The sequence below is a fragment of the Rhamphochromis longiceps genome, linkage group LG3 (assembly GCF_057381845.1).
Source record: "Rhamphochromis longiceps isolate RC_006_pf linkage group LG3, R_longiceps_female_GT1.1, whole genome shotgun sequence".
NCBI lineage: Eukaryota > Metazoa > Chordata > Actinopteri > Cichliformes > Cichlidae > Rhamphochromis > Rhamphochromis longiceps.
Window position 1 is genome coordinate 71,308,955 of NC_140559.1, and position 23,778 is coordinate 71,332,732.

The 23,778-nt window shown below is 42.2% G+C and overlaps 2 protein-coding genes and 3 long non-coding RNA genes across 6 annotated transcripts in view; 2 read left to right on the top strand and 3 right to left on the bottom strand.

Moving 5' to 3' along the window:
- LOC146676647 (protein NLRC3-like) overlaps positions 1-23,778 on the top strand; it is a 145,970-nt gene that overhangs the window by 49,963 nt on the left and 72,229 nt on the right. The gene's annotated exons all lie outside the window — the stretch shown is intronic.
- Positions 4,075-8,024, bottom strand: LOC146676651 (uncharacterized). The gene is made up of 2 exons (XR_014910564.1): positions 7,862-8,024; positions 4,075-5,599 (listed from the first exon to the last, which is right to left on the bottom strand). It is a non-coding gene; the product is annotated as an uncharacterized LOC146676651 (long non-coding RNA).
- Positions 8,169-10,298, bottom strand: LOC146676652 (mitogen-activated protein kinase kinase kinase kinase 2-like). Of its 2 annotated transcripts, XM_085402202.1 has the most exons (7): positions 10,277-10,298; positions 10,074-10,197; positions 9,856-9,914; positions 9,668-9,771; positions 8,491-8,628; positions 8,331-8,402; positions 8,169-8,255 (listed from the first exon to the last, which is right to left on the bottom strand). In XM_085402202.1, exons 1-5 carry the CDS (start codon positions 10,287-10,289, stop codon positions 8,578-8,580), a joined length of 351 nt encoding a protein of 116 aa, XP_085258328.1. In that variant the 5' UTR covers positions 10,290-10,298; the 3' UTR covers positions 8,169-8,255; positions 8,331-8,402; positions 8,491-8,577. The 2 variants fall into 2 exon arrangements, 1 of the variants encoding a protein (XP_085258328.1); XR_014910540.1 differs by lacking the exons at positions 8,491-8,628; positions 10,277-10,298 and having other exon boundaries at positions 9,856-10,092.
- The window catches only part of LOC146676653 (uncharacterized), a 448,379-nt gene continuing 445,572 nt past the window's right edge, over positions 20,972-23,778 (bottom strand). The window contains exon 2 of the long non-coding RNA XR_014910545.1: positions 20,972-21,140. This is a non-coding gene — a long non-coding RNA (uncharacterized LOC146676653). The remainder of the gene's footprint in view (positions 21,141-23,778) is intronic.
- Positions 21,773-22,938, top strand: LOC146676654 (uncharacterized). The gene is made up of 3 exons (XR_014910568.1): positions 21,773-22,084; positions 22,170-22,281; positions 22,362-22,938. It is a non-coding gene; the product is annotated as an uncharacterized LOC146676654 (long non-coding RNA).

Sequence of the window (23,778 nt, forward strand, 5' to 3'; positions counted from 1 at the left end):
CTGCATTTGCTCTAAAGAATTAATAAAAAATTTAGACATATTGTTGTCATTATTTTTACTCTTCAATTTTATGTGTTTTTTCTTTAAGATGGTATCAGAAGTTGCTCCTCCACCATGAAAAAAACCATCTGCATATATTCTTTCACTACATCCACGATTCTCCTCTGTGGTCTTCCTCATTCATCCTGTTTGGAGCTTAATGTTCAACATCCTTTATCTGTTAAAATTACAGAAGGAGAAGTAAGTAATCATCAGAGCAGGAATCATGATAAATGATAAATAGATTACCAGTACATACAAACATAACACTTGCATAATTTCTCTGATAACGCTGCATTGGATGGGTTTATTAACGGTGGGCTGAAATTGTACTACAGTCTGCTGGTGAGGAACTTTTTTGAGTGTTGAATAAAATGTCCTCCACAATCTGTATATGAATTGTCATTAAAACCACAGAGATTCTTACTTATAAAGGAAAGAAAAGTGGGACAAAGCCCATCAACATATAGTGTATATTTTCTGAAACATTACAAAGATGCAGGTAATTCTGGGTTCACCTGAATTACAGATTAGACTGGTGGACAAACAGATGTTGTGTACAACTGGTGACAGCATCAGTGACAACAAATTAATCAGCGAGGCTGGAAGCAGAATTAGGAGGCGTCAGAGTCAGCGAGGGTCAGAGATCGACGAACAAATTGCCCACCTTCATGGATAATGCATCCCCCTCAGAAGGATTCAAAATTAGGCCACGAAGAACAGTTCAGGAAACCTATTTTGTTTCGTCTGTGAAACTGTATAAATGAAATGTAAATTATGTTAAAGGCAAACACATTTGTAAGCCATAAGAAACAAACATGCTTTGCAATATACCTTCAAACATCTGTATAGATTTGATACATTATTTATTAACTGAATTTGCTAACATGTCTTACATAGTGAGTGTGTCACGGCTGCCGAGGCGAGCCGTGCGGAATAAATGAGGATCCAATCACAGGCAGTCGTGGAGAAGTGAAGGTGATTTATTGAACACAAAAAGAATGTGGACAAACAGCAAACGGGGCTCGAACTAAACTAAACTGGGAAACAACTAAACTACAGAGCACAATCCTGATTGAAAACGAGCAGAGGAGAATGCCGATGAAAAGCAAGGAGAAGGCACGGTGGATACACTGAGTAATACAGACGAACCAGCAACATGCAGGAGAACACACAGGGCTTAAATACACACACACCAGTAATCAGGGGATGAGAGACAGGAGGGCAACACAGCTGGGAGAAATCAGAGCTGATGGGACAGGGGAAATGTAAACTGAACATACTCACATCAGACAGAGACCTTCACAATAAAACAGGAAACTCAGACACGGGGAACCAAACAAGACACAGATCTAAACAGACAGCTTCACAAACAGATGGGGTGACACCATAGACAGACAGAGACACAGACTCAAAGGCAGACCGAATATCACACATAGAACTCAAACAATAATAATAATCATCATCATCATAATAAACTAGAAAATGATAACTAAAAGCACTGGGTCACCGACCCAGGACCATGACAGAGTGTTTCTTTTACTGATGATATTTCAGTGATATGTATTTTTTATGACTAAATAATGCTCTATCGAACACCTGGCAATAACAGCAGGTGTGGCAATTTTGTAATTTGTTGTTTAAATTTGATATTATTGTAGGCAGTATATTTTCTTAGCCTTTGTCATACTCATGCTTAACCCTCTCAGGCTCAAATTAAGTTTTTGTTGCTAATGCACAAAAGAATACCTGCAGTGGTACTTCTGAGTAAAAAACTCATGAAATATGTATGTGGGGTGATCAGGTTGTTAGCTTTTAACTGTTGCATATCTGCAATGCCTGCCTTGAGAGGGTTAACAAAGCAATCTCAGAAACCGTACAGTAATCTTGGGTGTGTGGGGGTCACCCAGAGTCAGAATCTAGTGAGATATCAGTGTCACGTCTTACAGTTTTCCTGTAATCTGAGCTCAAATATGAGAAAATATAGAGTACAGTACAGTAAATTGGGTAAATTTTACTGTTAATTTTCTCTGAATCGTACAGTAATTTGGGCTGTGGATCACAGGGTGGAGTGGAAAAAGTGGAAAAGTGGAGATGAACCAAAACTGGGAGTGGATTGTGAAGTACAATAGTGTCAGGACCAGAGTTGGTCAAGTTACTTGAAAAAAGTAATCAGTAACTAATTACTGATTACTTCCCCCAAAAAGTAATCCTGTTACTTTACTGATTACTTATTTTCAAAAGTAATTAATTACTTAGTTACTTTTAAAAAACACGATTTACAACCTGAATAGGTGATAAAGCGATAGATCTTTCAGCCCAATTCTACTTTTTCTGCATAATTCATCATATAAAATGTAATCAAATGGAAAAGTCTCTCTTTTTAAAACTTGTTTTATTAGTTTTAATCTTTTAACTTTATGCATCAAGCAAAAATTGAATTATATGTAACATTCTCTGACTGGAAGAAATTTGTTTAATATTTAAACTTATTTTCTGCCCATTCCAGCACATAAAATAAAATATTTTTTGTGTTTACACTCACTCTTTCAAATAGATGCAAGTAAAACACAGCAGAAAATAAATAAAATCAAAGACTAGCGGTCCTTTGGCTCTATTTTCACCTGTAAAGCAGGAGTAGGGTAGGCGGAGGTTTACCCTGGTGCAGGTGTGCCGCGGTCAGTTGAAGAATCCGCGAGTTTCTCTGTGACTTTCCCATTACGTCGTAGCGCACTCGGTGCTTGCTTGGAAGTTTAGGGGTTTTTTTCGCTGTAAAAAGAAGTTTTCTTCCCACGCACAACGGACACTAATGTTTTTGTCACTTTTTATGGAATCAAACTCAAAATAAGGTCAGTACTTCCACGCTTTAAACGCTGCACGCTCATACTCTCTCCCACACTCGATATATTATCCATTGTTGATCTGCACACAGCTGTTGTCACGGACGTTGCACTTGCTTACGTCACTGTCATGAGACATTCTCGCAAAAAAATCACTGTTTTAGTAACGCAGCGTTCCTACGGGAAAGTAACGGTAATCTAATTATCGTTTTTGCAATAGTAATCCCTTACTTTACTTGTTACTTGAAAAAAGTAATCGGATTACAAGTAACGCGTTACTGCCCATCTCTGGTCAGGACACAAAAGACTGCATTTCTAAGCCAGTCGGCACCCGTACCGTAATATGCATAAGAATAGTGCAACAACATTTTAGGTGCGGCTGGCTTGACTGTGTGGTCGTAAGTGAGGGCTCACTTGACCGCGGTCAAATATGGTGCTGGAGAAACAAACTACAGAGAACTTCGTAAAGAGAGTATTGAGTGCTTTGGCGATGTAAATGGACTGGTTCTTATACAGTACTCAAAGCACTTTAAAGAACTTGCCTCATTCAGGTGTACGCAAGCACTTTTCTCTGTAAGCACTTTCTGTGTAATGTTCACACACATTCGGAGAGCAACTCTGGGTTGGTATCTTGCCCAGGGATATTTGGCATGCAGACGGGGATTGAAGCACCTTCCTCTACTACCTGAGCAAAGCCACCCCATGTTCGTCTGTGCACAGATTTCTTTCAATACAGTATTATCACAATTGTGCAAAAATACAGGCATGAAAGCTTAAAGTGCGCGATCACAATAAAGGTGACGCTCAGAGACTGACTGAGTGATCTGAGAACTCATCAGCCCTCATCACTGCCTTCACTTACTTGCTGCTATGGGTGCAGGAATAACATAGTTATGCAGTTATCTGGGACTCTCCACCATTTGACCTTAGAACTGAAGAAGCTTCTCAGATGAGAGGTGAAATGTCTTCAAGTAACTTAAAGAAGTCCAGACGCTTTTCTTTACAAGCTCCTTTGACCAGTTATGCAGTTACTTTCTCAGTCTGCTAGAGCCTCCACTTGAACGCAAGAACCTTCATTTATCTTCTCAAACGGAATTCAAAATGTTTTTTACAAATTGAAGGATTAAGATATAAATCGCAGAAGCATCGATCCACACATTCAAAGAAGAACAACCCAACAAACTCTTCATAAAACTCCAAGAGATATGAAAATCTTTATTTCTGTCTATTCTGTGTTGTTAATAACATCACATCTTCACATAGTAGCAAAAACATATTAAACAAACATTAATCTCAACATGCATACTGTACTTCAAGTTTCTCTCATGGAAAGGCCAGTGTTACTTTTATAGTATCCTTTCCATAAATATCATAAATATCTTTACCCATGTAGTGGAATTATTTTATTTTTTCATTTTAGTTAACAAGTATAATGTGACCACATTCACTTTTTATCAGGACAAGCTACACCACCACGGTGGTTAGCATACAATAACACTGCCTTGTTCTCAAAGCTTCTTGCTAACTGTACTTTTTTCTGAGATGTTCTCTTTAAGTAAGGATACTGAAAGTGTAAGCAGTGTATACGGTCACATCACGTGCTTAAGGTTGTGTTAGCACTGATAATTCCTTCACAGTTCTTTAAAGATGCTGAAGTCATCATATCAGCTGTAAATGCAGTGCTGCTGCTGTCCTTACGCTATACTTTCAAGCATCACACTTTCTTACTGACCAGTTTATTTCCACTTTTTATGCTCTAGTATGGTGTGACTGAATGAAGTCAGCAAACCAAATTCTGTCCATCTGAGGATGAGAAGAAACTTGCATGAAATGGGAAGAATGAGATGAAGATGGCTCCTATGCTTTAGACGTGGCACTGTTTCTGCCATTGTAAGTACGCTAATGCTTGAAAGATCCATTAAAAGTCTGACACTTCACTCTTCAGCTGGAGCGTCCATCAAGTTTTACATTCCAGGTTTCCTCGTTGGGATTACGACTCAGACGATGATGTGAAAAATTAGTTATTACATTAAACCCATAAAATCAACACTGGCAAAAAAGCCGTGCACTTCACAGAGCAGCTTTCTATGGCCGAGCAGCTCCTGCAGGTGTAAGGTGTAGGTGTCACAGCACTCTGGTCCAAAGAGGTTATGTGCAGCATGCAGACAGAAAATGGCTTTACAGAATATGACTGAATGTTGAGGCACCAAAACACACTCAGTCTGCCCCTCAGTCTGATCAAGAAGAAAACCTGACTGAGCGCTTCATAACATCAGTATGATGATGTCCCAGAGGCCATGTTCAGGTTATTCTCCCGTCCACACTGAGCGGGCGGATCAGTGGAGTCTGCATTAGCTTTAACAGAAAGGTCTGATTTAAGCAGGTAAGCTGAATAGACAAGAAAAGCTAGAAAGCTTTATCAACTATAACCCCAGCGAGGACCTTGACAGGTGTCTTGTGTACAGGTGAAGGCTGGACAGTCAGCAGGATACCTTCCTAACATTTGTCATTCCCAGCATTGAACCGTTTCCTGGCACAGCCTCAGTGAAACAGAGCATCGTTTCCACCCCACAGTTACAGACAGGCTGTGCTTTTCTTTGGTAACACCGTCGAATGAGCCCCGTGTCCTCTCTCAGTAGCTGCTTTCGTGTCCTGTCAGGATGTACAGGCTGCTCAGTGCTGACGGGTCATCAGTCGGTGTGCTCTGAAGGATGATGGCTCTGCACATTGTCAGCAAATGAGAAGGAGATGAGTTGTAAAGGAGAACCAGAGAAAGGCAGTACTAACCTAAAGCCAGTGCCTCCACCTGCTTCTACTCCTCCCACCTCTAGTACTAACACTACTCTACTGATACTACAACCACTGTAGTTTGACTTTAATGCTACACACTGGTACAGTACTGGTACACTTACTGGAGTTTTACTCCTGTTCCTGCTCATCACCACGCCTACTACTTTTTTAAACTTTATGATAAGTGTGAACATTTACACACCAGCATACAAACAAGTTTAAAGTAGAAAAAAGGAAGCAAAGAGCTGAGAAATACATAAAACATAACACAGAAGAAAAAGAAACCTTTGCAGGGATTCCTTCTACACCCAGTTTGAGTAAAAACTAACTGAAACACAAGGAAAGAAGATAAGATCCACTAAAATAAGGGTTGTATAATAATACTTAGTACTGGCAGCCAGCAGCGCCAAGCCTCAGCCTCCCAGTAGACACACCTATGGTACCGATTTAAAATCCTACATGTCTTTGTTCTCAGGTTATCACGTTCACAAACTTTGGTGTCCACGCTATTTGCCTGCCAGGCTGACAATGATTTAGATCACAGAAACATTTTTAAGCTGTTATTCCTGGTTTCACAGTGGAAAACTCCGGGTAACGTCCATTATCTTTGCTCCTGTATAAGACTTTCCTGAATGCTGAGGTTTGGTCTTCCACATGAAATTCAGTACTTTTGTTTCAGTTTCATTAATGATGCATTGATTTTGGACATCGATGTAATACATATGTGATACACGACAGTCTTTGAGTCCGTCCTTCTCATATATAATCCCACTGTTTTTGCACTTCAGATGATTCCAGTAATGACTGATTTAAAAAAGAAAAGTGAAATATTTCTAATGAACTCACCACGATTCTTATTACAAACTTCATTAAGAGCTGCTGGATCAACAGGGGTGTCCTGGATTTGTTAATAATATAATATAGTAATATATTATTATTAGTTTTAATTATTTAGTCAAAAATCAATTCCAGACTGCTCTGAGCAACATGCTGCAGCGAGAGTCCTGACAGGGACTAGAAACAGAACATTTATTGGCTCCCTGTTTTATCCAGAATAAAAGATTCAAAATCCTCACATAAAAGGTTTTGAATAATCAGCCCCTGTCTTATCTTAATGACCTTATAGTACCATATCACCCCATTAGAGCACTTCGTTCCAAGTATTTAAAAGTAAAATGGGAGCCAGACCCTTCGGTTTCCAGGCCCCTCTTGGTAAATGGTAAATGGACCGGTTCTTATATAGTGGTTTTCTACTCTGAGCACTCAAAGCTTGCCTCATTCACCCGTTCACACCCATTCATACTCTGACGGATGCACCGAAGAGCAACTTTCATGCAGGATATCTGGCATGTAGACGGGGAGTAGGTGACCTGCTCCCCCACCTGAACTACAGCCACCACTTCTGTGGAACCAGCTTCCAGTTTGGGTTTGGGAGACAGACACCCTCTCTACTTTTAACATTAGGCTTCAAACTTTCCTTTCTTCCCTGAATCCTCCCTTAGTTAGCCTAAGTCTAGGCTGCTGGCGGGTTCCCGTGATGCACCAAGTGTTTCTTCTTCAGTCGCCCTTTTCACTCACTATCTGTTTAAACACCTCTCTGCATTCAATCATTAGTTGAGAATATTCTCTGGCTCTCTTCCCCAGATTGTCTTTGTCCCGTCTTCCTCCTCTCACCCCCCCAACCAATCGCAGCAGATGCCCGCCCCTCCCCCAGCCTGGTTCAGGTTTTCACCTGCTAAAAGGGAGTTTTTCACCTTTGTGCACCATAATTGCAGGGCCTTTATCTTAAAATATACAGTGTCTTGAAGTGACTATTGTTGTGATTTGGCACTAGAATAAAGAAAATTAGCACTAAGGGAAGTAGTTTTCTGTACAAAGTGTCAGGTAGACGGTAGTTGGTAACTTTAATGGCTGTTTTTCTTTGGAGGGCTGCATGCAAACACATAGGCTGCATTTCCTAAATCCTTGGATCTGAGTAACCAACAGAACAAACACTCTAGTGTGACTCCTGCTTTAATGCTACCATTAATGCTAGCAGTATTCATGCTACTTCCACATGCTACTCTGAAAATCACTTCCAGGTCTATTAACAATAGTATCAAGAAAAATACTATCCTGATTACTTCTGATGTACTAGGATTACTAGTTTCTCACAGTGATTGATAGCTCTTGTCAGCATACAGTTAACATACCTGTTTGTTCCCAGAACTCTGAACACACGACTCTCATCTGTAATTTCTTGTGTTACCTGCACATAAAGTGAAAATTCACATGTGTAATGACTTAGAACTAATATGATAAGCACATGATACGAGCTCAGCCAACGTTGGATGAATTTACTAGTTCATCACCTCATCTGAAACTCCTCCCTTTGAGGCCATGCTTCCAGAACGCCAGCACACTATCCTGGAAGCAGACTGACAGAACAGGAGGTGTCACTCAGCTTTCAGGACACACATCAGCTCTCATTCACTTTGTTTGTCACATCATCATTTCTACCTAGTGTTTCAATGGGGAAGTCAAAGACTATTTCTGCAGCCAGCTGTCTGGATGGAAGTCCTTGCAGGTTCACGATCTTTACAGTTCCTGTCCAAACAGTACACAGATTGAGAATGAGCATGAAAGACATTTGAAGGATTCACAATATGCGAGGGGACTTACTTTCCAAGGTGATGAGAACAGTGTCTCGGTCCAGCTGGGTTACCTGCACGACTCTGAGTGCTCCACTATCTCCTGATGCACGGAAAGAAGGAAGCTTGTTGCAACAAGTTGAAGCTTGAAGCTTCAGGAAGTCAGCAGAGACACGCAGAAACGGTCCTACCTGGCACTGGAACAGGAGCGCCGTTCAGCTCTATAATATCAAACCTGAGCTGTTGGCCGGTTGGTGGTTTATCATTACTACAGTCTCTCACTCCAACACACAGCTGAGAAGAGAATCTGGGAGTCTGATGGCGAGTTGCTGTGAAACAGTCACCAAGGAAAACAAAAAAAACTAAATAAATTCTCATGGATGGTTAAGTGATGCTTGTTAAACCTGAGCTGAACCTGTTCATACAACCGTCAAAAACAGCACAACAGAATTCTTGTATGATTATTAAATCTTGAGATTAAAGATAAACCGATGCCATCCACCCATCCATCCATCCATCCGTCCATCTGTTCGTCCAAACATCCACCCACCCGTCCATCCATCCATCCACCCGTCCACCCATCCGTCCATCCATCCATCCACCCACCCATCCCTCCATCCATCCATCCATCCATCCATCCATCCATCCAGCCATCCATCCATCCATCCATCCATCCATCCACCCGTCGATCCATCCATCCATCCATCCACCCGTCGATCCATCCTTCCATCCATCCATCCATCCATCCATCCATCCATCCATCCATCCATCCATCCATCCATCCATCCATCCATCCATCCATCCATCCATCCATCCCCTAACTGCACGTCTTTGGACTGATGCCACTTTTCCATAATGTTGTGACACAGGCGTGTTTCTCCAAGCAGCACTGTGTTAGGACTGCAGACAGGCTTAACACAGAGCTCTGTTCTCACAGTACATACATTATCGTTATGAAATGTGCGAGACATTCACAAAAAAACTGTCAATTATCTGTGCTATGTGATCTAATGGTGCATGCTGGCGTTGAACTGTGTGCTGATAACACTGTTCCTGTAGCACAGAAAACACACGGTAACCATTCAGTTACACGAGCTTCGACCCAGAGAAGGTGCTGTTGGTGTTTTTGGACGGCGTTTATACAACGTTTCTTTTATTTAGTCTCTAAAATCTTGTTGGGCTTGAATAAAAAGTATGCATATGTTATTAAAAAAAATCAATTACATTCTTCAGCTTCAGATTTTGATATGCTGTCTGTCTACTTTTATGTAATCCAGGTCTAATGGCTGGTTTGCATTGTGGAAATAGGGTTAGAGTTAGAAAGGAAGACATTTATTCAGGTGGCAAGTTCGACATATCTGTACAAACCTTTAGATGCATGAACTTTTGAAGAGGCTCATACCACAAGAGTAAAACCAGGCCAGATGGGACAGCCCCGCACAGATATGTACTATCTGTGTATGGGTTTCTTGCTGAAACAGAGAGAGCAGGACTAAGTGTCTGCAGTTGTTCTCCGTGAACAAACAGACTGACCAGAGTAACTCGGCATTGCTTACCTACACTGCACCTCCTACAACCTTTAGTGTCAGGAATCTTTACAGATATGGTAAACTTTCTGTGGCCAACAGAGAATATCCAGGTCAGAACAAGCAGACAAAATTGGGTTTACAGTATCCTCCTTCCTCAAAATCAAGTGGTAGCATCATACATGACATTATTAACACTGCTGCACCTACAGCTCCTGTTTCCCTGCATCTGTGATGGCGTGTCGTACCTGAGACTGATCCGCTCAGTGAGGCGGTTGGTGCTGAGCAACAGGCTGCTGTGTTTCTTGTGCAGATGTCCTTTCTGTTCAAACAGAGCTGGCAGGCTGTGCGAGTAAAGCTGGGACGACTTGCCTGCAGGATGGAGCCTTTTTAGAGCAGCATATTATCGAGTGGACACAATGTTCTCCGTTTGTGTCACGCTGTTTGTTACCTGATACGGACATCAGCACATTGTTCAGAACATATAGCCATATACATCGCTGAGGGAGGAGCTGTGGGGAAAAGACAAGCAGTTCACTGAGACTTCAAACATCCAGCTTCAGTCATCAGACTGTTCCAGAAACATCATTTCCTGGTTTTCAGTGCTCCTCCTTTCATCAGGAGCTGCACTCCTTACTCAGGTTTTTCAGGGTGATGCGATTAATGACTTGCACTTTTTTGTTATTACTTGCATTTTTACACAATGCTCTTCTACTCTGACTGAAACTTTCAACTACCAGCTTGACCGCGCATCACTCTTTTCTACCTCAAAACGACCAGTTACACATGTCTGCATGAATTCTGCACGCACGTTTGCACTACAAGCTGCACACAAACACGTGCGCACATCCATGATTTACTCCAAACCTAACTTAACCTTCGGCGCTTTTTAACTTTCAACCCCTTCAGTGGAAACATTGGGAGAAGTTTGCCAATGTGGTATTATAATATTATTTTATGCCACGTTAGACCCCTAATTGAAGATTGTGAATTATTATGTAGTTTTAGTTTGCATTATTCTCCTGAATTAGAAGAAGCTGATAACTATTGCATTTGTTAAACTGATTTGCATTACATTAGACTGCTGATTTATTGTGAATGAATGATATTGTTTCATGATGCATTATACTGCTGAGTTATAAGAAATACTGTTCGCAGAAAGTCTTATTTGTCTGATTAGAAGAGAACAGAACATGCTGGAGTTTTCTGCCCCATCTCAGCAGGAGCAGATAAACAGGGAGCCAAGGTCGTAGCTTAGGCGCCGTGTGAGAGAAAGCATGTGAATGTTTAGGCTTTTATGATAAGGTGGGGGCCACTAGAGGCTATAAGAGTTTGATCAATGCTCCACCATTTTGAGATCTGATGCTGTCTACGTACGGTGTCCATCTCCCACGCGTGTGATCATTAAAATCATCGTTTGACTCAACCCGGCCGGACCAGTGTTGTTATTGTGGTTTTTCCTCTTGTATCCATCCCCAATATTTGAATCCGTAACACCATCAAACTCGTCGTTGGAGGGGAGAGGGAGGGGAAACAGGAGGACAAAGGATGGCGGGAACAACTGAGCTGTAGTGCTTTTTTTTTTTCAACTGTGCAATATTTGCAATATTGTTTTATATTCGACCTTTTTTGTGGGGCAAATAATATTGACACCAGTCATTTTGTGTTTTTCTGAAATTATTCTGTTATTGTGTACAAAATATTAAAAAAATTCAGCTATATATGTTGATGCATGCTTTTATTACCAGTCGCATTGATTGCTGTAACGCCCTGCTCTCTGGTCTCCCCAAAAAGAATATATCACCCTTACAACTTTTACAAAACTGCAGCTCGTGTGCTGACGAAGACCAGAGGGTGGGCCCACAGTACACCGGTTTTAGAATCGCTGCATTGGCTCCCCGTGTATTTCAGGATCGATTTTAAAGTTCTTTTATTGGTTTTTAAATGTCTTAATGGTCTGCTTCTCTCAATGACTATCGCCCTGTAGCCCTCACCTCAGTAGTGATGAAGTGCTTTGAACGCCTGGTCAGAGACTTCATCATTTCTTCACTACCAGACACACTGGACCCACTACAGTTCGCTTACCGTCCAAATCGTTCCACAGACGATGCCATCTCTCATCTCCTCCACACATCACTCACTCACTTGGACACTAGAAGGGGGAATTATGTTAAAATGCTCTTCATAGACTACAGCTCTGCATTTAATACCATAATTCCCTCCACACTCACCACCAAGCTGGAGCATCTGGGACTCAGCTCATCTATGTGTCAGTGGATCTCCAACTTCCTAACTGGCAGACCACAGGCAGTAAGGATGGGCGGACATGTCTCAGCCTCCACCACTCTCAGCACTGGAGCCCCCCAGGGGTGTGTTCTGAGCCCCCTGCTGTACTCTCTGTACACATATGACTGTGTGGCCACTACCAGCTCCACCACCATCATCAAGTTTGCTGACGACACCGTCGTGGTGGGCCTGATCTCTGATAACAACGAGACGGCCTACCTGAAGGAGATTAGGAATCTGGAGAACTGGTGCCAGAGGAACAACCTCCTTCTAAACGTCAGTAAGACAAAGGAGCTGATAGTGGACTTCAGCACTAAGCAGGAGAGGAACTACCAGACCCCTGTCATCAACGAGTGCCCAGTGGAGAGAGTGGACAGCTTCAAATACCTCGGAGTTCACATCACGCTGGACCTGTCATGGTCCTGTCACATCAACTCCGTGGTGAAAAGGCCCGACAGCGTCTCTACCACCTCAGACGCTTGAGAGACTTCCAACTGACCTCCAAGGTGCTCAGGAACTTTTACTCGTGCACCATAGAGAGCATCCTGACGGGAAACATCTTAACCTGGTTCGGGAACTGCACCATGCAGGACAGACGAGCTCTACAGAGGGTTGTGCGGTCAGCTGAGCGCACCATCCGCTCCGAGCTCCCTGACCTGCACTCAATCTACAGCAGGCGGTGCTGGACCAAGGCCAGGAAGATCGTGAAGGACCTCAGCCATCCCAACAACAGACTGTTCTCTCTGCTGAGGTCAGGAAAGCGATTCCGCTCCCTGAAGACCAACACAGAGAGACTGAGGAGGAGCTTCTTCCCGCAGGCGATACGGTCTCTCAATCACACCACCACACAGTACTGACCCACACATATGGTTCTTACACACACACTGGACTTTCTGGACATTGTTTTCACTTCATCACTTAAATCACTTTAAGCATATTTGCACTGCACAAGACATAATGTGGATTGCACAACACTGGTCACTATATTCTTCATTTCCAGTTAATACTTGTACAGCTGCTGTTATTGTGTATATATTTATTTATATTTAGATTTCTTCATACATTCTTATATAGTTCTATATTGTGTATTTTGTTGTACAGTTATTTTATTTTCAACTTTAATTTATATATTTTATCTTATTCTCCCAGTTAAATTTACCCTTCATTCTAATTTGTGTTGTACAGTTATTTCATTTTTAACCTTAATTTATATCTTATTCCCTCCTAGTTAAATTTACCCTTTTTAATTTTTCCTATTTATTTCCTATTTATTTCCTTTTTTTTTTTTCTTTAGGTCACGAGCAGTTGTCCAAGCATTTCACTGCATATCGTACTGTGTATGACTGTGTACGACTGTATACGTGACAAATAAAATTTGAATTTGAATTTGATTTGGGCCGTCTTATCTCTCAGATCTGCTTTTATACGAACCCTCGCGGACCTTGAGGTCCTCTGGTACTGGCCTTTTGACTGTTCCCAAAGACAGCACACATACTCACGGAGAGGCAGCTTTTCAGTGGTATGGTCCTCGTCTGTGGAACAGCCTGCCGGAGGAGCTCAGGGCCGCAGAGAACGTACATGTTTTTAAGAACAGGCTCAAGACCACCTTTTTAATTTATCTTTCACCTAACGTTTATTTATTTTATGCTTATTTATTCTATCCTGTTATTCTATTTATTAATTTAGGTTTTACCTAATATTTATTGATTTTATTCTTACTCATTTTTTATCTTCTTACTATTTCTATTGTATCCCGTTCTTATTTACTTTATCTTTTTACCCTGTATATATCCTATTGTGACATATCTCCAGTGTTTCCTCGGAGGGGGCTCTCTGCACCGGGGCTGTGATCGACCGTGGCTGCTGGGGCTCTGGGGTCCTCTCAGCCTGGCTGGGGGGGGGGATATGGGTGCATTCATGATTGTTTATGTTAATGAGAGTGTGGGGGGTTAGTTGGAGGGCGGGGTGGGGTGCTTTTAACCATGTAAAGCAGTTTGTGCTACTTTTTTTGTATGAAAAGTGCTTTATAAATAAAGATTGATTGATTGATTAATTTCCCAGCTTTGGTCATTATATACAGTATTTTGGAGACAGAGAGTTACAGACTCTCTCCCAGACCACGGACTCATAATACAAGTCAGAGCTTTATAAAAAAAAAAAGTTGTGTTTTCTAAATTGGAGTTCAAGTTATTTGTACTTCCAATAGTGTTAACATACTACACAGGTCATGAACAAGATTTCTTTTACATTTTCATTGTAAATGGGCTGAAGCAGTTAATTAAAAGTAGTCTAACATAAATGTAAACGCTGTAATTTGATTATTTTAATAAACCATGAAACTTGGATGGATTCGATGCCGGTGTGACCACAGTGCACACGTCTGCTGTCGCTCACAGTGGTCCAAGGAACCGCTCAGAGTTTGTGTGTTCGCTCAGACACCTGAAAAATTAGAGGGAACATTGGGCCTCTGACATTCAATACCCAGTTATTAAAATGTTAAGTGTAAATCATCCCCAGCCCACAATAGCAGCTGAATTTACTACGATTTCAGATCTTTTTACACGTCAATAAGAAACCACCGATGTGTAAAACAGGCTGACAACAGAATGACGTAAACCACACTGCTGCAACTGTGCAGCTCTCAGGTTTTATCTATTGTTTCTCTGTGTGGCCAGCAGGGGGAGGTGTTTTTTGTTTTTTTTTTAAATATTAATGAAAACATTTTTCATGAAAGTTGCAAATTTGTTATCTGTTTTTATGACATTTTTCACTGTGGATTACAACAACATCAACATTAGAAAATGAAATACATTTATAGTAGGTGATCATTAATCACTATTATTGGCACTATTAAAGGGCCCCAAAAATCAAACTTTGCTTAGGGCACCACGGAGGGCCAACCCTTTTTACACTTCAACGATTGTACACAAAATACAATCATCCATCCTTCTATCTATTTATTTTTGTCCACTTATATAATTCAGCATCACAGGGAAGCTGGATCCCAGTTGTTTTTCACAGAGGGCCAAGCAGTGGAGGGAGCTGCCGACCTCCCAGCAATACATGTAAAAGCTTTATTTTATGCTGACTCTGGTCATCTTTATCTATCATAAAAATTTGCTTCACGATCTGAAACACGTAAGTGTGGCAAATATGCAAATAGCTAAGAAATCAGGATGGGGTAAATCGTTTCTCACTGCACTTCTGTTAGGCGACTGAATAAAAACACAAAGTCAGCAGTCTGGCTATGAATGTCTTTAATGTTTCCAAGATCAGAATCACATCAGGGTGTACAACCTCACCCCTGGCGCCGTTGCCCACCTCTCAATTTTAAATACACGTAGACATTGAGGGGTACCAGGAGGGGCTATGCGCTTACCTGCTGCTGAGTAAGTGCATATGAGAGCATGAGGGTGGGAATGGATGTTTGTATCTGTGTGTGCCTGTTTGTCTGTGTCCATATGTCAGGTCGGGTATCAGACGCCACCTCTCTGGGGACATCTCAGGCCCTCCAAGGTATGGAGGCCTATCTCCCCCCACCACTCCCCCTGCCAGTGGCAGACGCCTTCAGACATCGGTGCATTGGTGGTTCTTTGTGTCTGAGGATGGGCGTCCAGGTACTGCTTGTCGGGGCCTGGAGCCTGGGGCTCGCTCGGGCTCCTTCAGGGTGCGGTGCCTTTGGCCTCTCAGCCTGGGGCTCGGTCACTCTGGCACAGCTGGCTGCCGGCGGAGCTCACGGGCACGTCACGTTTAAATCATGCTTTTTATCTGTTTTTGTTTTTTAATGTTCTGTAAAGAACTTGGGATCACCTTGTTGTTGAATTGTGCGATATAAAGAAACTTGCCTTGCATTTTGGCTGCTACCTCAAAGCACACTGTGCGCTGTCGATCTTACGTGCTGCACAATAATATTCAATATTTAGTATTTACAGTTATATTCACATAGATCATCGCGGTGATGTTGTTTATTATATTGCTCTCTTTTGTTTGCTTGTTTTCTCTTTTTTCTTTCTCAACAGGTGATCCAGGTGATTGATAGATGGATTTTTTGTCTGTTTGTTTTGTTGGCTTGGACAACTTCCTACCAGACCCGTGGAAGTGGAAGCTTCAGTGAGGAAAGATTCCTGCTCCCAGCCATTCATTGGCTCGGCATTTTAAACCCCTAAAGGGTCACCTGGCCTGTAAATAAACAGGGCCAATAAAAAAAATCACAAGAATAATACAAAAACTTCAGCCAGTTTATCTTAATACATTAACTTATTCTTGTGTACACAGTAATTCATAAATAAATAATGTATATTATCAATAAAGATTGATCTAAACAGTTTAACTGCTATGTGCAGATAAAGGTTGCATAGCTTTAAAACATTTGCTATCCAGCAAATATCAGTCAAACTCAACACAAAAGGAAACACAACAATGGTTCAAATTGTTTGGACCGGTGATCCAAATCAACTGGCGTTGGTCAAACAGATGTGTGGTAGACTTACTTTGAAGGAGCTGCTACCGACAAACCAGCAAATAAACACCAAATATTTCATCTGTGACATTTGTGAGGTTTCCTCAAACACACAATACATTTGTAACTTTTAATTTTTTCTGTTTTTGTGTCTTGCAAATAAACCTTTAAACTGATTTGAAATGATGTTATGTATTTATTTTTGGCCCTTATCTACGGTGGCCCTGAGAGGCCAAACGGACTGCAACTTAAGAAAACACCAGCAATAACAAAAAAAACGCTGCAAAAGCACAAAAAACACAACTGAAATAGGAAAAAAGAAAACTGAACTGTTTCTGGGGAGACAATAGTAATTAGTAATAAACAGAGCCAGTGTGACTAAGTGGAGCTTGTGAGAGTGAGTGGATTGAAGAAAGTGAGGGACTCAGATGTGTCAGTTGGTTTGTCTTTGTTTGTGAGTGTGGAGGAGAGATTGGGTTGGTTTTAAAGCTAAGTTAAGAATATTCTGAATTTCAATTCAATTTTATTTATATAGCACCAAATCACAACAACAGTCGCCTCAAGGCGCTTTATATTGTACAGTTTAATTTCCAAAACTTGCATATGATCTTCAGTTTGCAGCTGGACTATCACAGAGCAGCTGGAGCAGTCTCACATGGAGGCCAGTCCACTGCTGCCACCTGTGGCCAAGTGCCATAGCCTACTACTAGATGAACTTGTGACACACATCTGCAGTAGAGGCTGAGTGGCTGCTCTCACACCTGGAGCATCCAAATCGACCCACAAACACGCTGAAAGATGCAATGCCATCAATGTGGATTGTCCAGACTGAGAGACCTCTTCCCTCTGACCCCTCCCCAAACCCTCAAACCCTCCTACCCACCTCGACATACAAACTCTGTGTGGCTTCACGTGTTCTGTTGATGTTTACATGATCGAAATAACTTGAACACAAACACAAACAAAGAGGAAGACCGCACCGGAAGGAAACAACTACAAGTCCCACAATCCTCTGTGTTTAGGGAGCAGCAGTGAAAGTGAAAGTATTGAGCCTCCGTTCAGAGCAGCAGGAGGAGGAAGGTGGAGCTGAGGCAGGTGAGTGTTAACATGAATATGTTTCTTCTTATGACATAAAATAATTCCACGCTGTTCGTGTCTGTGGGTGAAATGTGAGGCCGGTTGGCTCCTCTGAGCGCTGGTTTCCTGTAAGTAGAGAGGAAGTGAGTTTAGCTGAGCCTCCGTTTAGTGTGAGAGAGCAGGAGGAGAGTGAGAGCTGTGCTGAGGCAGGGTGAGTGTTAACACCGCTCTGACATTACTGTGTCTCTGTGGCGGCAACAACAGGCTCCGTCAGTGGAGGCAAAAATAATCAGACTTTGGTTTTTCAAAGGAAACAACTTTATGTCGGAAGTTCCCGCACGCTCATTGGATAACGATGTGTCAATCTCGAGCTATTAGCCAATGAGCGTGCGGATTCACAGAAAGACCCGCCTTTATCACGGGACTTTAAAAACTACAATGGCGACAGAAACTCCGTGAGTGGAGTTCAGGGTGACGTTATGAAACTGTGAGGTTTGAGCCACTTCCTGGGCCCTGTTTCAGGAAGCCGGTTTAGTGGAAAAACTGAGTAAGTATACCCTGAGTTAACGAAAACTCTGGGTTTTCGGTTTCACAAAGCGAGTTCAGCTGCAGCCTGAGTGAGTCACTATGACGACACACTCCGTGAAGCTAACCTGCCCCCTAGCAGGTTTACTACAACTAACCCTGACTGTCTCCGCCCCTTTGTCGGAAACCTGACAGTAGGAAGTGTCGGACATGGCGTGCCACTTCCTTGAAGAGCCAGTAGATCGTGAAGCCCAAATTCTCCGCAGAGCTCTCCGCCGGGAGAGAGTGATCAGAGCGCGTTTGGACATTTTATCATTTCCTGATGATTTTCTGTGCGAACGTTACCGTTTCTCAGCACAATCTATAATTTATTTGGATAACATCCTCAGGCCATATATTACGCATGTGACACATCGCGGACATGCTCTCAGTTCATTGCATATTATTTGTATTGCACTTCGGTTTCTTGCAAACGGGAGCTTTCTGTATAATATTGGTGACGCTGAGCACGTTTCCAAGGCTACCGTCTGTCGGGCAGTCAGGAATGTTACAGTTGCACTGAAACGTCTCCTGTACTCGTCTGTGGTGTTCCCCGGTCACAGACCCACAAGATTTATCAAAGAGGGATGCCACAAAATTGCAGGTATCAGGATGAACAAAACTTAATTTATGATGTGGTGATACTTGGACTACTACTTAAATTGCACATTTATTTTCAGGGTTCCCAGGCGTGATTGGCTATACAGATGGCACTCACATTCCAATCATTGCTCCTTCAGTAAATGAAGGAGACTATGTGAACAGGAAGTCTTTCCACAGCATTAATGTACAGGTACATAGTTCCCTGTAGCATGTCAAACTAACAAATTATTTCATTATAGTAATGGATGCTAATTTGTGTTCTCTGCACTGTGAAGATCATATGTGATGCTGCCAACATTATCACAAATGTGGAAGCCAAGTGGCCAGGCTCTGTCCATGACTCACAAATATTCCGTGAATGTACACTGAGCACAAAATTTGGACATGGTGAGTTGAGAATACTTTAAAATATATAAAGACCAATTGCTTCAGGGACATTTGAACTGAAGTGTACCCTTCTGTCTTAGGAGAGTTCACTGGCTACTTGCTTGGTGATAGGGGGTATCCATGTTTACCCTATTTGCTTACCCCTTACCCTGACCCTGAACCGGGCCCACAGCAGCGATATAATCTGGCTAATTGCAGGACAAGAGCCAGAATTGAAATGACTATCGGAATGCTTAAGGCCCGGTTCCAGTGCCTGCAAAGACTCAGGGTCACCCCAGAAAGGGCATGTGACATTATTGTGGCATGTGTGATTCTACACAACATTGCCACAATTAGAGGAGAACACTGTCCTTCTGAACCAAACATCAGCAGTGATCCAAACCATGAACATCCTGACCCCCCCACGGACATACAAGATGGAAGAGCAGTCAGAGACACCATATGTCACAATCATTTCCTTTGACCCATCACCTCAACATGTTGAAAGAAGAATAAACAGATTTTTTGTTCAACTGGCTTTATTGGTCGCCTGTGTTTCCTGTACACAAAGTATTAAAAGATGTAAACCTCATAAAGTGTCTCTGTTGCTTCCTCCTCTGTAACAGCTGTCAATGTTTCTTCATTATTTTCCTGTAGTAAAGAAATAAACAACATTGCTGTTCTACTGTAAACTCATATAATCTGTGGAGTATTACTCACAACTGCATGTTGGTCTGGCTCAACAGGAGGCTGCACCAGATGCAGTACACCATCACCATCAACTGATAGAATATGAGGTTTATACAGGTCACTTATAACTTACAAGGGACCAAATGGCAATTAACAAACATACCAAGCACCTTACACTTCATTGTCATTATGCTCTCAAAGACAACCAAGGCTGAGGGAAGGCAAAATCAGTCGGAAAATAACTTCACTACAAAATAATTCATTATGGTAAAGAGTTTATCAAATGAATGTGTCGCACTGCAAAGGTGACTGTGAAGAAAGGATGTATGCACATCATGTATTATTTTGAATTTACCTCTTATGTAGGCACTTGTGTCTTGCGGGGTTATTGCCTCAGAGGATGTCCCCGCAGAGATGCCTTCGGCCACAGGGCGCCCACTGTTTTGTCTGAGGGCCAACTGCTCAGCCTCTGTGAGTGGTGGTGGTGGAGGACCCCCACCTGTTTTTCGGGCCTCCGCTTTTTTTCTGTTGGCTATAACGGGCCACATTTGAGCATACAGAGTAAGCAAATATGTACTTGTAATGTGCTCAGATAATTTCAATAAGTGCTTACAGAAAGAAAATTAATGTAGCCTCTAACTGCAATTGATTTACATAGGACAAACAGACCAAGCACTATGGCTCATAATACAATTACACCTTACCTGTTTGGACTATATTTTTATATTTCATTTTTACTTGCTGCCAGGCACGTTTGGGGCCTGTTGGGTTGCACCTGCGCTCACATCACATCACAAAATAAAATGTATAAAATAACAAATAAAATAACATATGATAAAATAACGTGTTAAATGGGTGGAAATCCCTCGATCAATGTTTAAATTAACACTCACGCATTGACTCTGTCGGCTATGTTTTGCCATGCATGCTTTTGCAGCTGTGGCTGTGTTACTTTTTTCCGCGGAATTTGCATGTTATCGGCATATGCTGCCATCAGAATTTCGGCCTCAAGCGCTGTGAAATACATTGACCGCGCCTTCTTTCCCTCCGTCTCCATGGTGACTCGCTTAATCTGTGCTCCGCTTATCAGGGCTTTATGTATCCTCGTCCGCGCGCTTCACTTGGGGTTAAAGCAACTCCGCGTTGACTGAACTACTTGTTATCAGCCTTTCTGAAACGGAATATTCCGAGTTGGACAGTTCGGGGTTACTCAACCGTGAGTGTCGTTTTTCACTCTGAGTTTTCCAAACCGGCTTCCTGAAACAGGGCCCTGTTCTCAGTCCCAGCGTCCTGATCACCGAGGTTTCTGTTGCTCTGATATCTGATATTGATTATATTGGTAAACAGGCTGTAGCATAAACATCAGGGCCCTGTTTCAGGAAGCCGGTTTAGTGGAAAAACTGAGTAAGTATACCCTGAGTTAACGAAAACTCTGGGTTTTCGGTTTCACAAAGCGAGTTCAGATGAAGCCTCAGTGAGTCACTATGACGACACACTCCGTGAAGCTAACCTGCCCCCTAGCAGGTTTACTACAACTAACCCTGACTGTCTCCGCCTCTGTGTCGGAAACCTGACTGTAGGAAGTGTCAGACATGGCGTGCCCCGTCCTTGAAGAGCCAGTAGATCGTGAAGCCCAAATTCTCCGCAGAGCTCTCCGCCGGGAGAGAGTGATTAGAGCGCGTTTGGACATTTTATCATTTCCTGATGATTTTCTGTGTGAACGTCACCGTTTCTCAGCACAATCTATAAGTTATTTGAATAACATCCTCAGGCCATATATTACGCATGTGACACATCGCGGACATTCTCTCAGTTCTGTACATATTATTTGTATTGCACTTCGGTTTTTTGCAAATGGGAGTTTTCTGTATAATATTGGTGACGCTGAGCACGTTTCCAAGGCTACCGTCTGTCGGGCAGTCAGGAATGTTACAGTTGCACTGAAACGTCTCCTGTACTCGTCTGTGGTGTTCCCCGGTCATAGACCCACAAGATTTATCAAAGAGGGATGCCACAAAATTGCAGGTAGCAGGATGAACAAAACTTAATTCATGATGTGGTGATACTTGGACTACTACTTAAATTGCACATTTATTTTCAGGGTTCCCAGGCGTGATTGGCTGTACAGATGGCACTCACATTCCAATCATTGCTCCTTCAGTAAATGAAGGAGACTATGTGAACAGGAAGTCTTTCCACAGCATTAATGTACAGGTACATAGTTCCCTGTAGCATTTCAAACTAACAAATTATTTCATTATAGTAATGGATGCTAATTTGTGTTCTCTGCACTGTGAAGATCATATATGATGCTGCCAACATTATCACAAATGTGGAAACCGAGTGGCCAGGCTCTGTCCATGACTCACAAATATTCCGTGAATGTACACTGAGCACAAAATTTGGACATGGTGAGTTGAGAATACTGTAAAATATATAAAGACCAATTGCTTCAGGGACATTTGAACTGAAGTGTACCCTTCTGTCTTAGGAGAGTTCACTGGCTACTTGCTTGGTGATAGGGGGTATCCATGTTTACCCTATTTGCTTACCCCTTACCCTGACCCTGAACCGGGCCCACAGCAGCGATATAATCTGGCTAATTGCAGGACAAGAGCCAGAGTTGAAATGACTATCGGAATGCTTAAGGCCCGGTTCCAGTGCCTGCAAAGACTCAGGGTCACCCCAGAAAGGGCATGTGACATTATTGTGGCATGTGTGATTCTTCACAACATTGCCACAATTAGAGGAGAACACTGTCCTTCTGAACCAAACATCAGCAGTGATCCAAACCATGAACATCCTGACCCTCCCACGGACATACAAGATGGAAGCGCAGTCAGAGACACCATATGTCACAATCATTTCTTTTGACCCATCACCTCAACATGTTGAAAGAAGAATAAACAGATTTTCTGTTCAACTGGCTTTATTGGTCGCCTGTATTTCCTGTACACAAAGTATTAAAAGATGTAAACCTCATAAAGTGTCTCTGTTGCTTCCTCCTCTGTAACAGCTGTCAATGTTTCTTCATTATTTTCCTGTAGTAAAGAAATAAACAACATTGCTGTTCTACTGTAAACTCATATAATCTGTGGAGTATTACTCACAACTGCATGTTGGTCTGGCTCAACAGGAGGCTGCACCAGATGCAGTACACCACCACCATCAACTGATAGAATATGAGGTTTATACAGGTCACTTATAACTTACAAGGGACCAAATGGCAATTAACAAACATACCAATCACCTTACACTTCATTGTCATTATGCTCTCAAAGACAACCAAGACTGAGGGAAGGCAAAATCAGTAGGAAAATAACTTCACTACAAAATAATCCATTATGGTGAAGAGTTTATCAAATGAATGAGCAGCACTGCAAAGGTGACTGTGAAGAAAGGATGTATGCACATCATGTATTATTTTGAATTTACCCCCTATGTAGGCACTTGTGTCTTGCGGGGTTATTGACTCAGAGGATGTCCCCGCAGAGATGCCTTCGGCCACAGGGCGCCCACTGTTTTGGCTGAGGGCCAACTGCTCAGCCTCTGTGAGTGGTGGAGGACCCCCACCTGTTTTTCGGGCCTCCGCTTTTTTTCTGTTGGCTATAACGGGGTCACATTTGAGCATACAGAGTAAGCAAATATGTACTTGTAATGTGCTCAGATAATTTCAATAAGTGCTTACAGAAGGAAAATTAATGTAGCCTCTAACTGCAATTGATTTACATGGGACAAACAGACCAAGCACTATGGCTCATAATACAATTACACCTTACCTGTTTGGACTATATTTTTATATTTCATTTTTACTTGCTGCCAGGAACGTTTGGGGCCTGTTGGGTTGCACCTGCGCTCACATCACGTCACAAAATAAAATGTATAAAATAATAAATAGAATGACATAT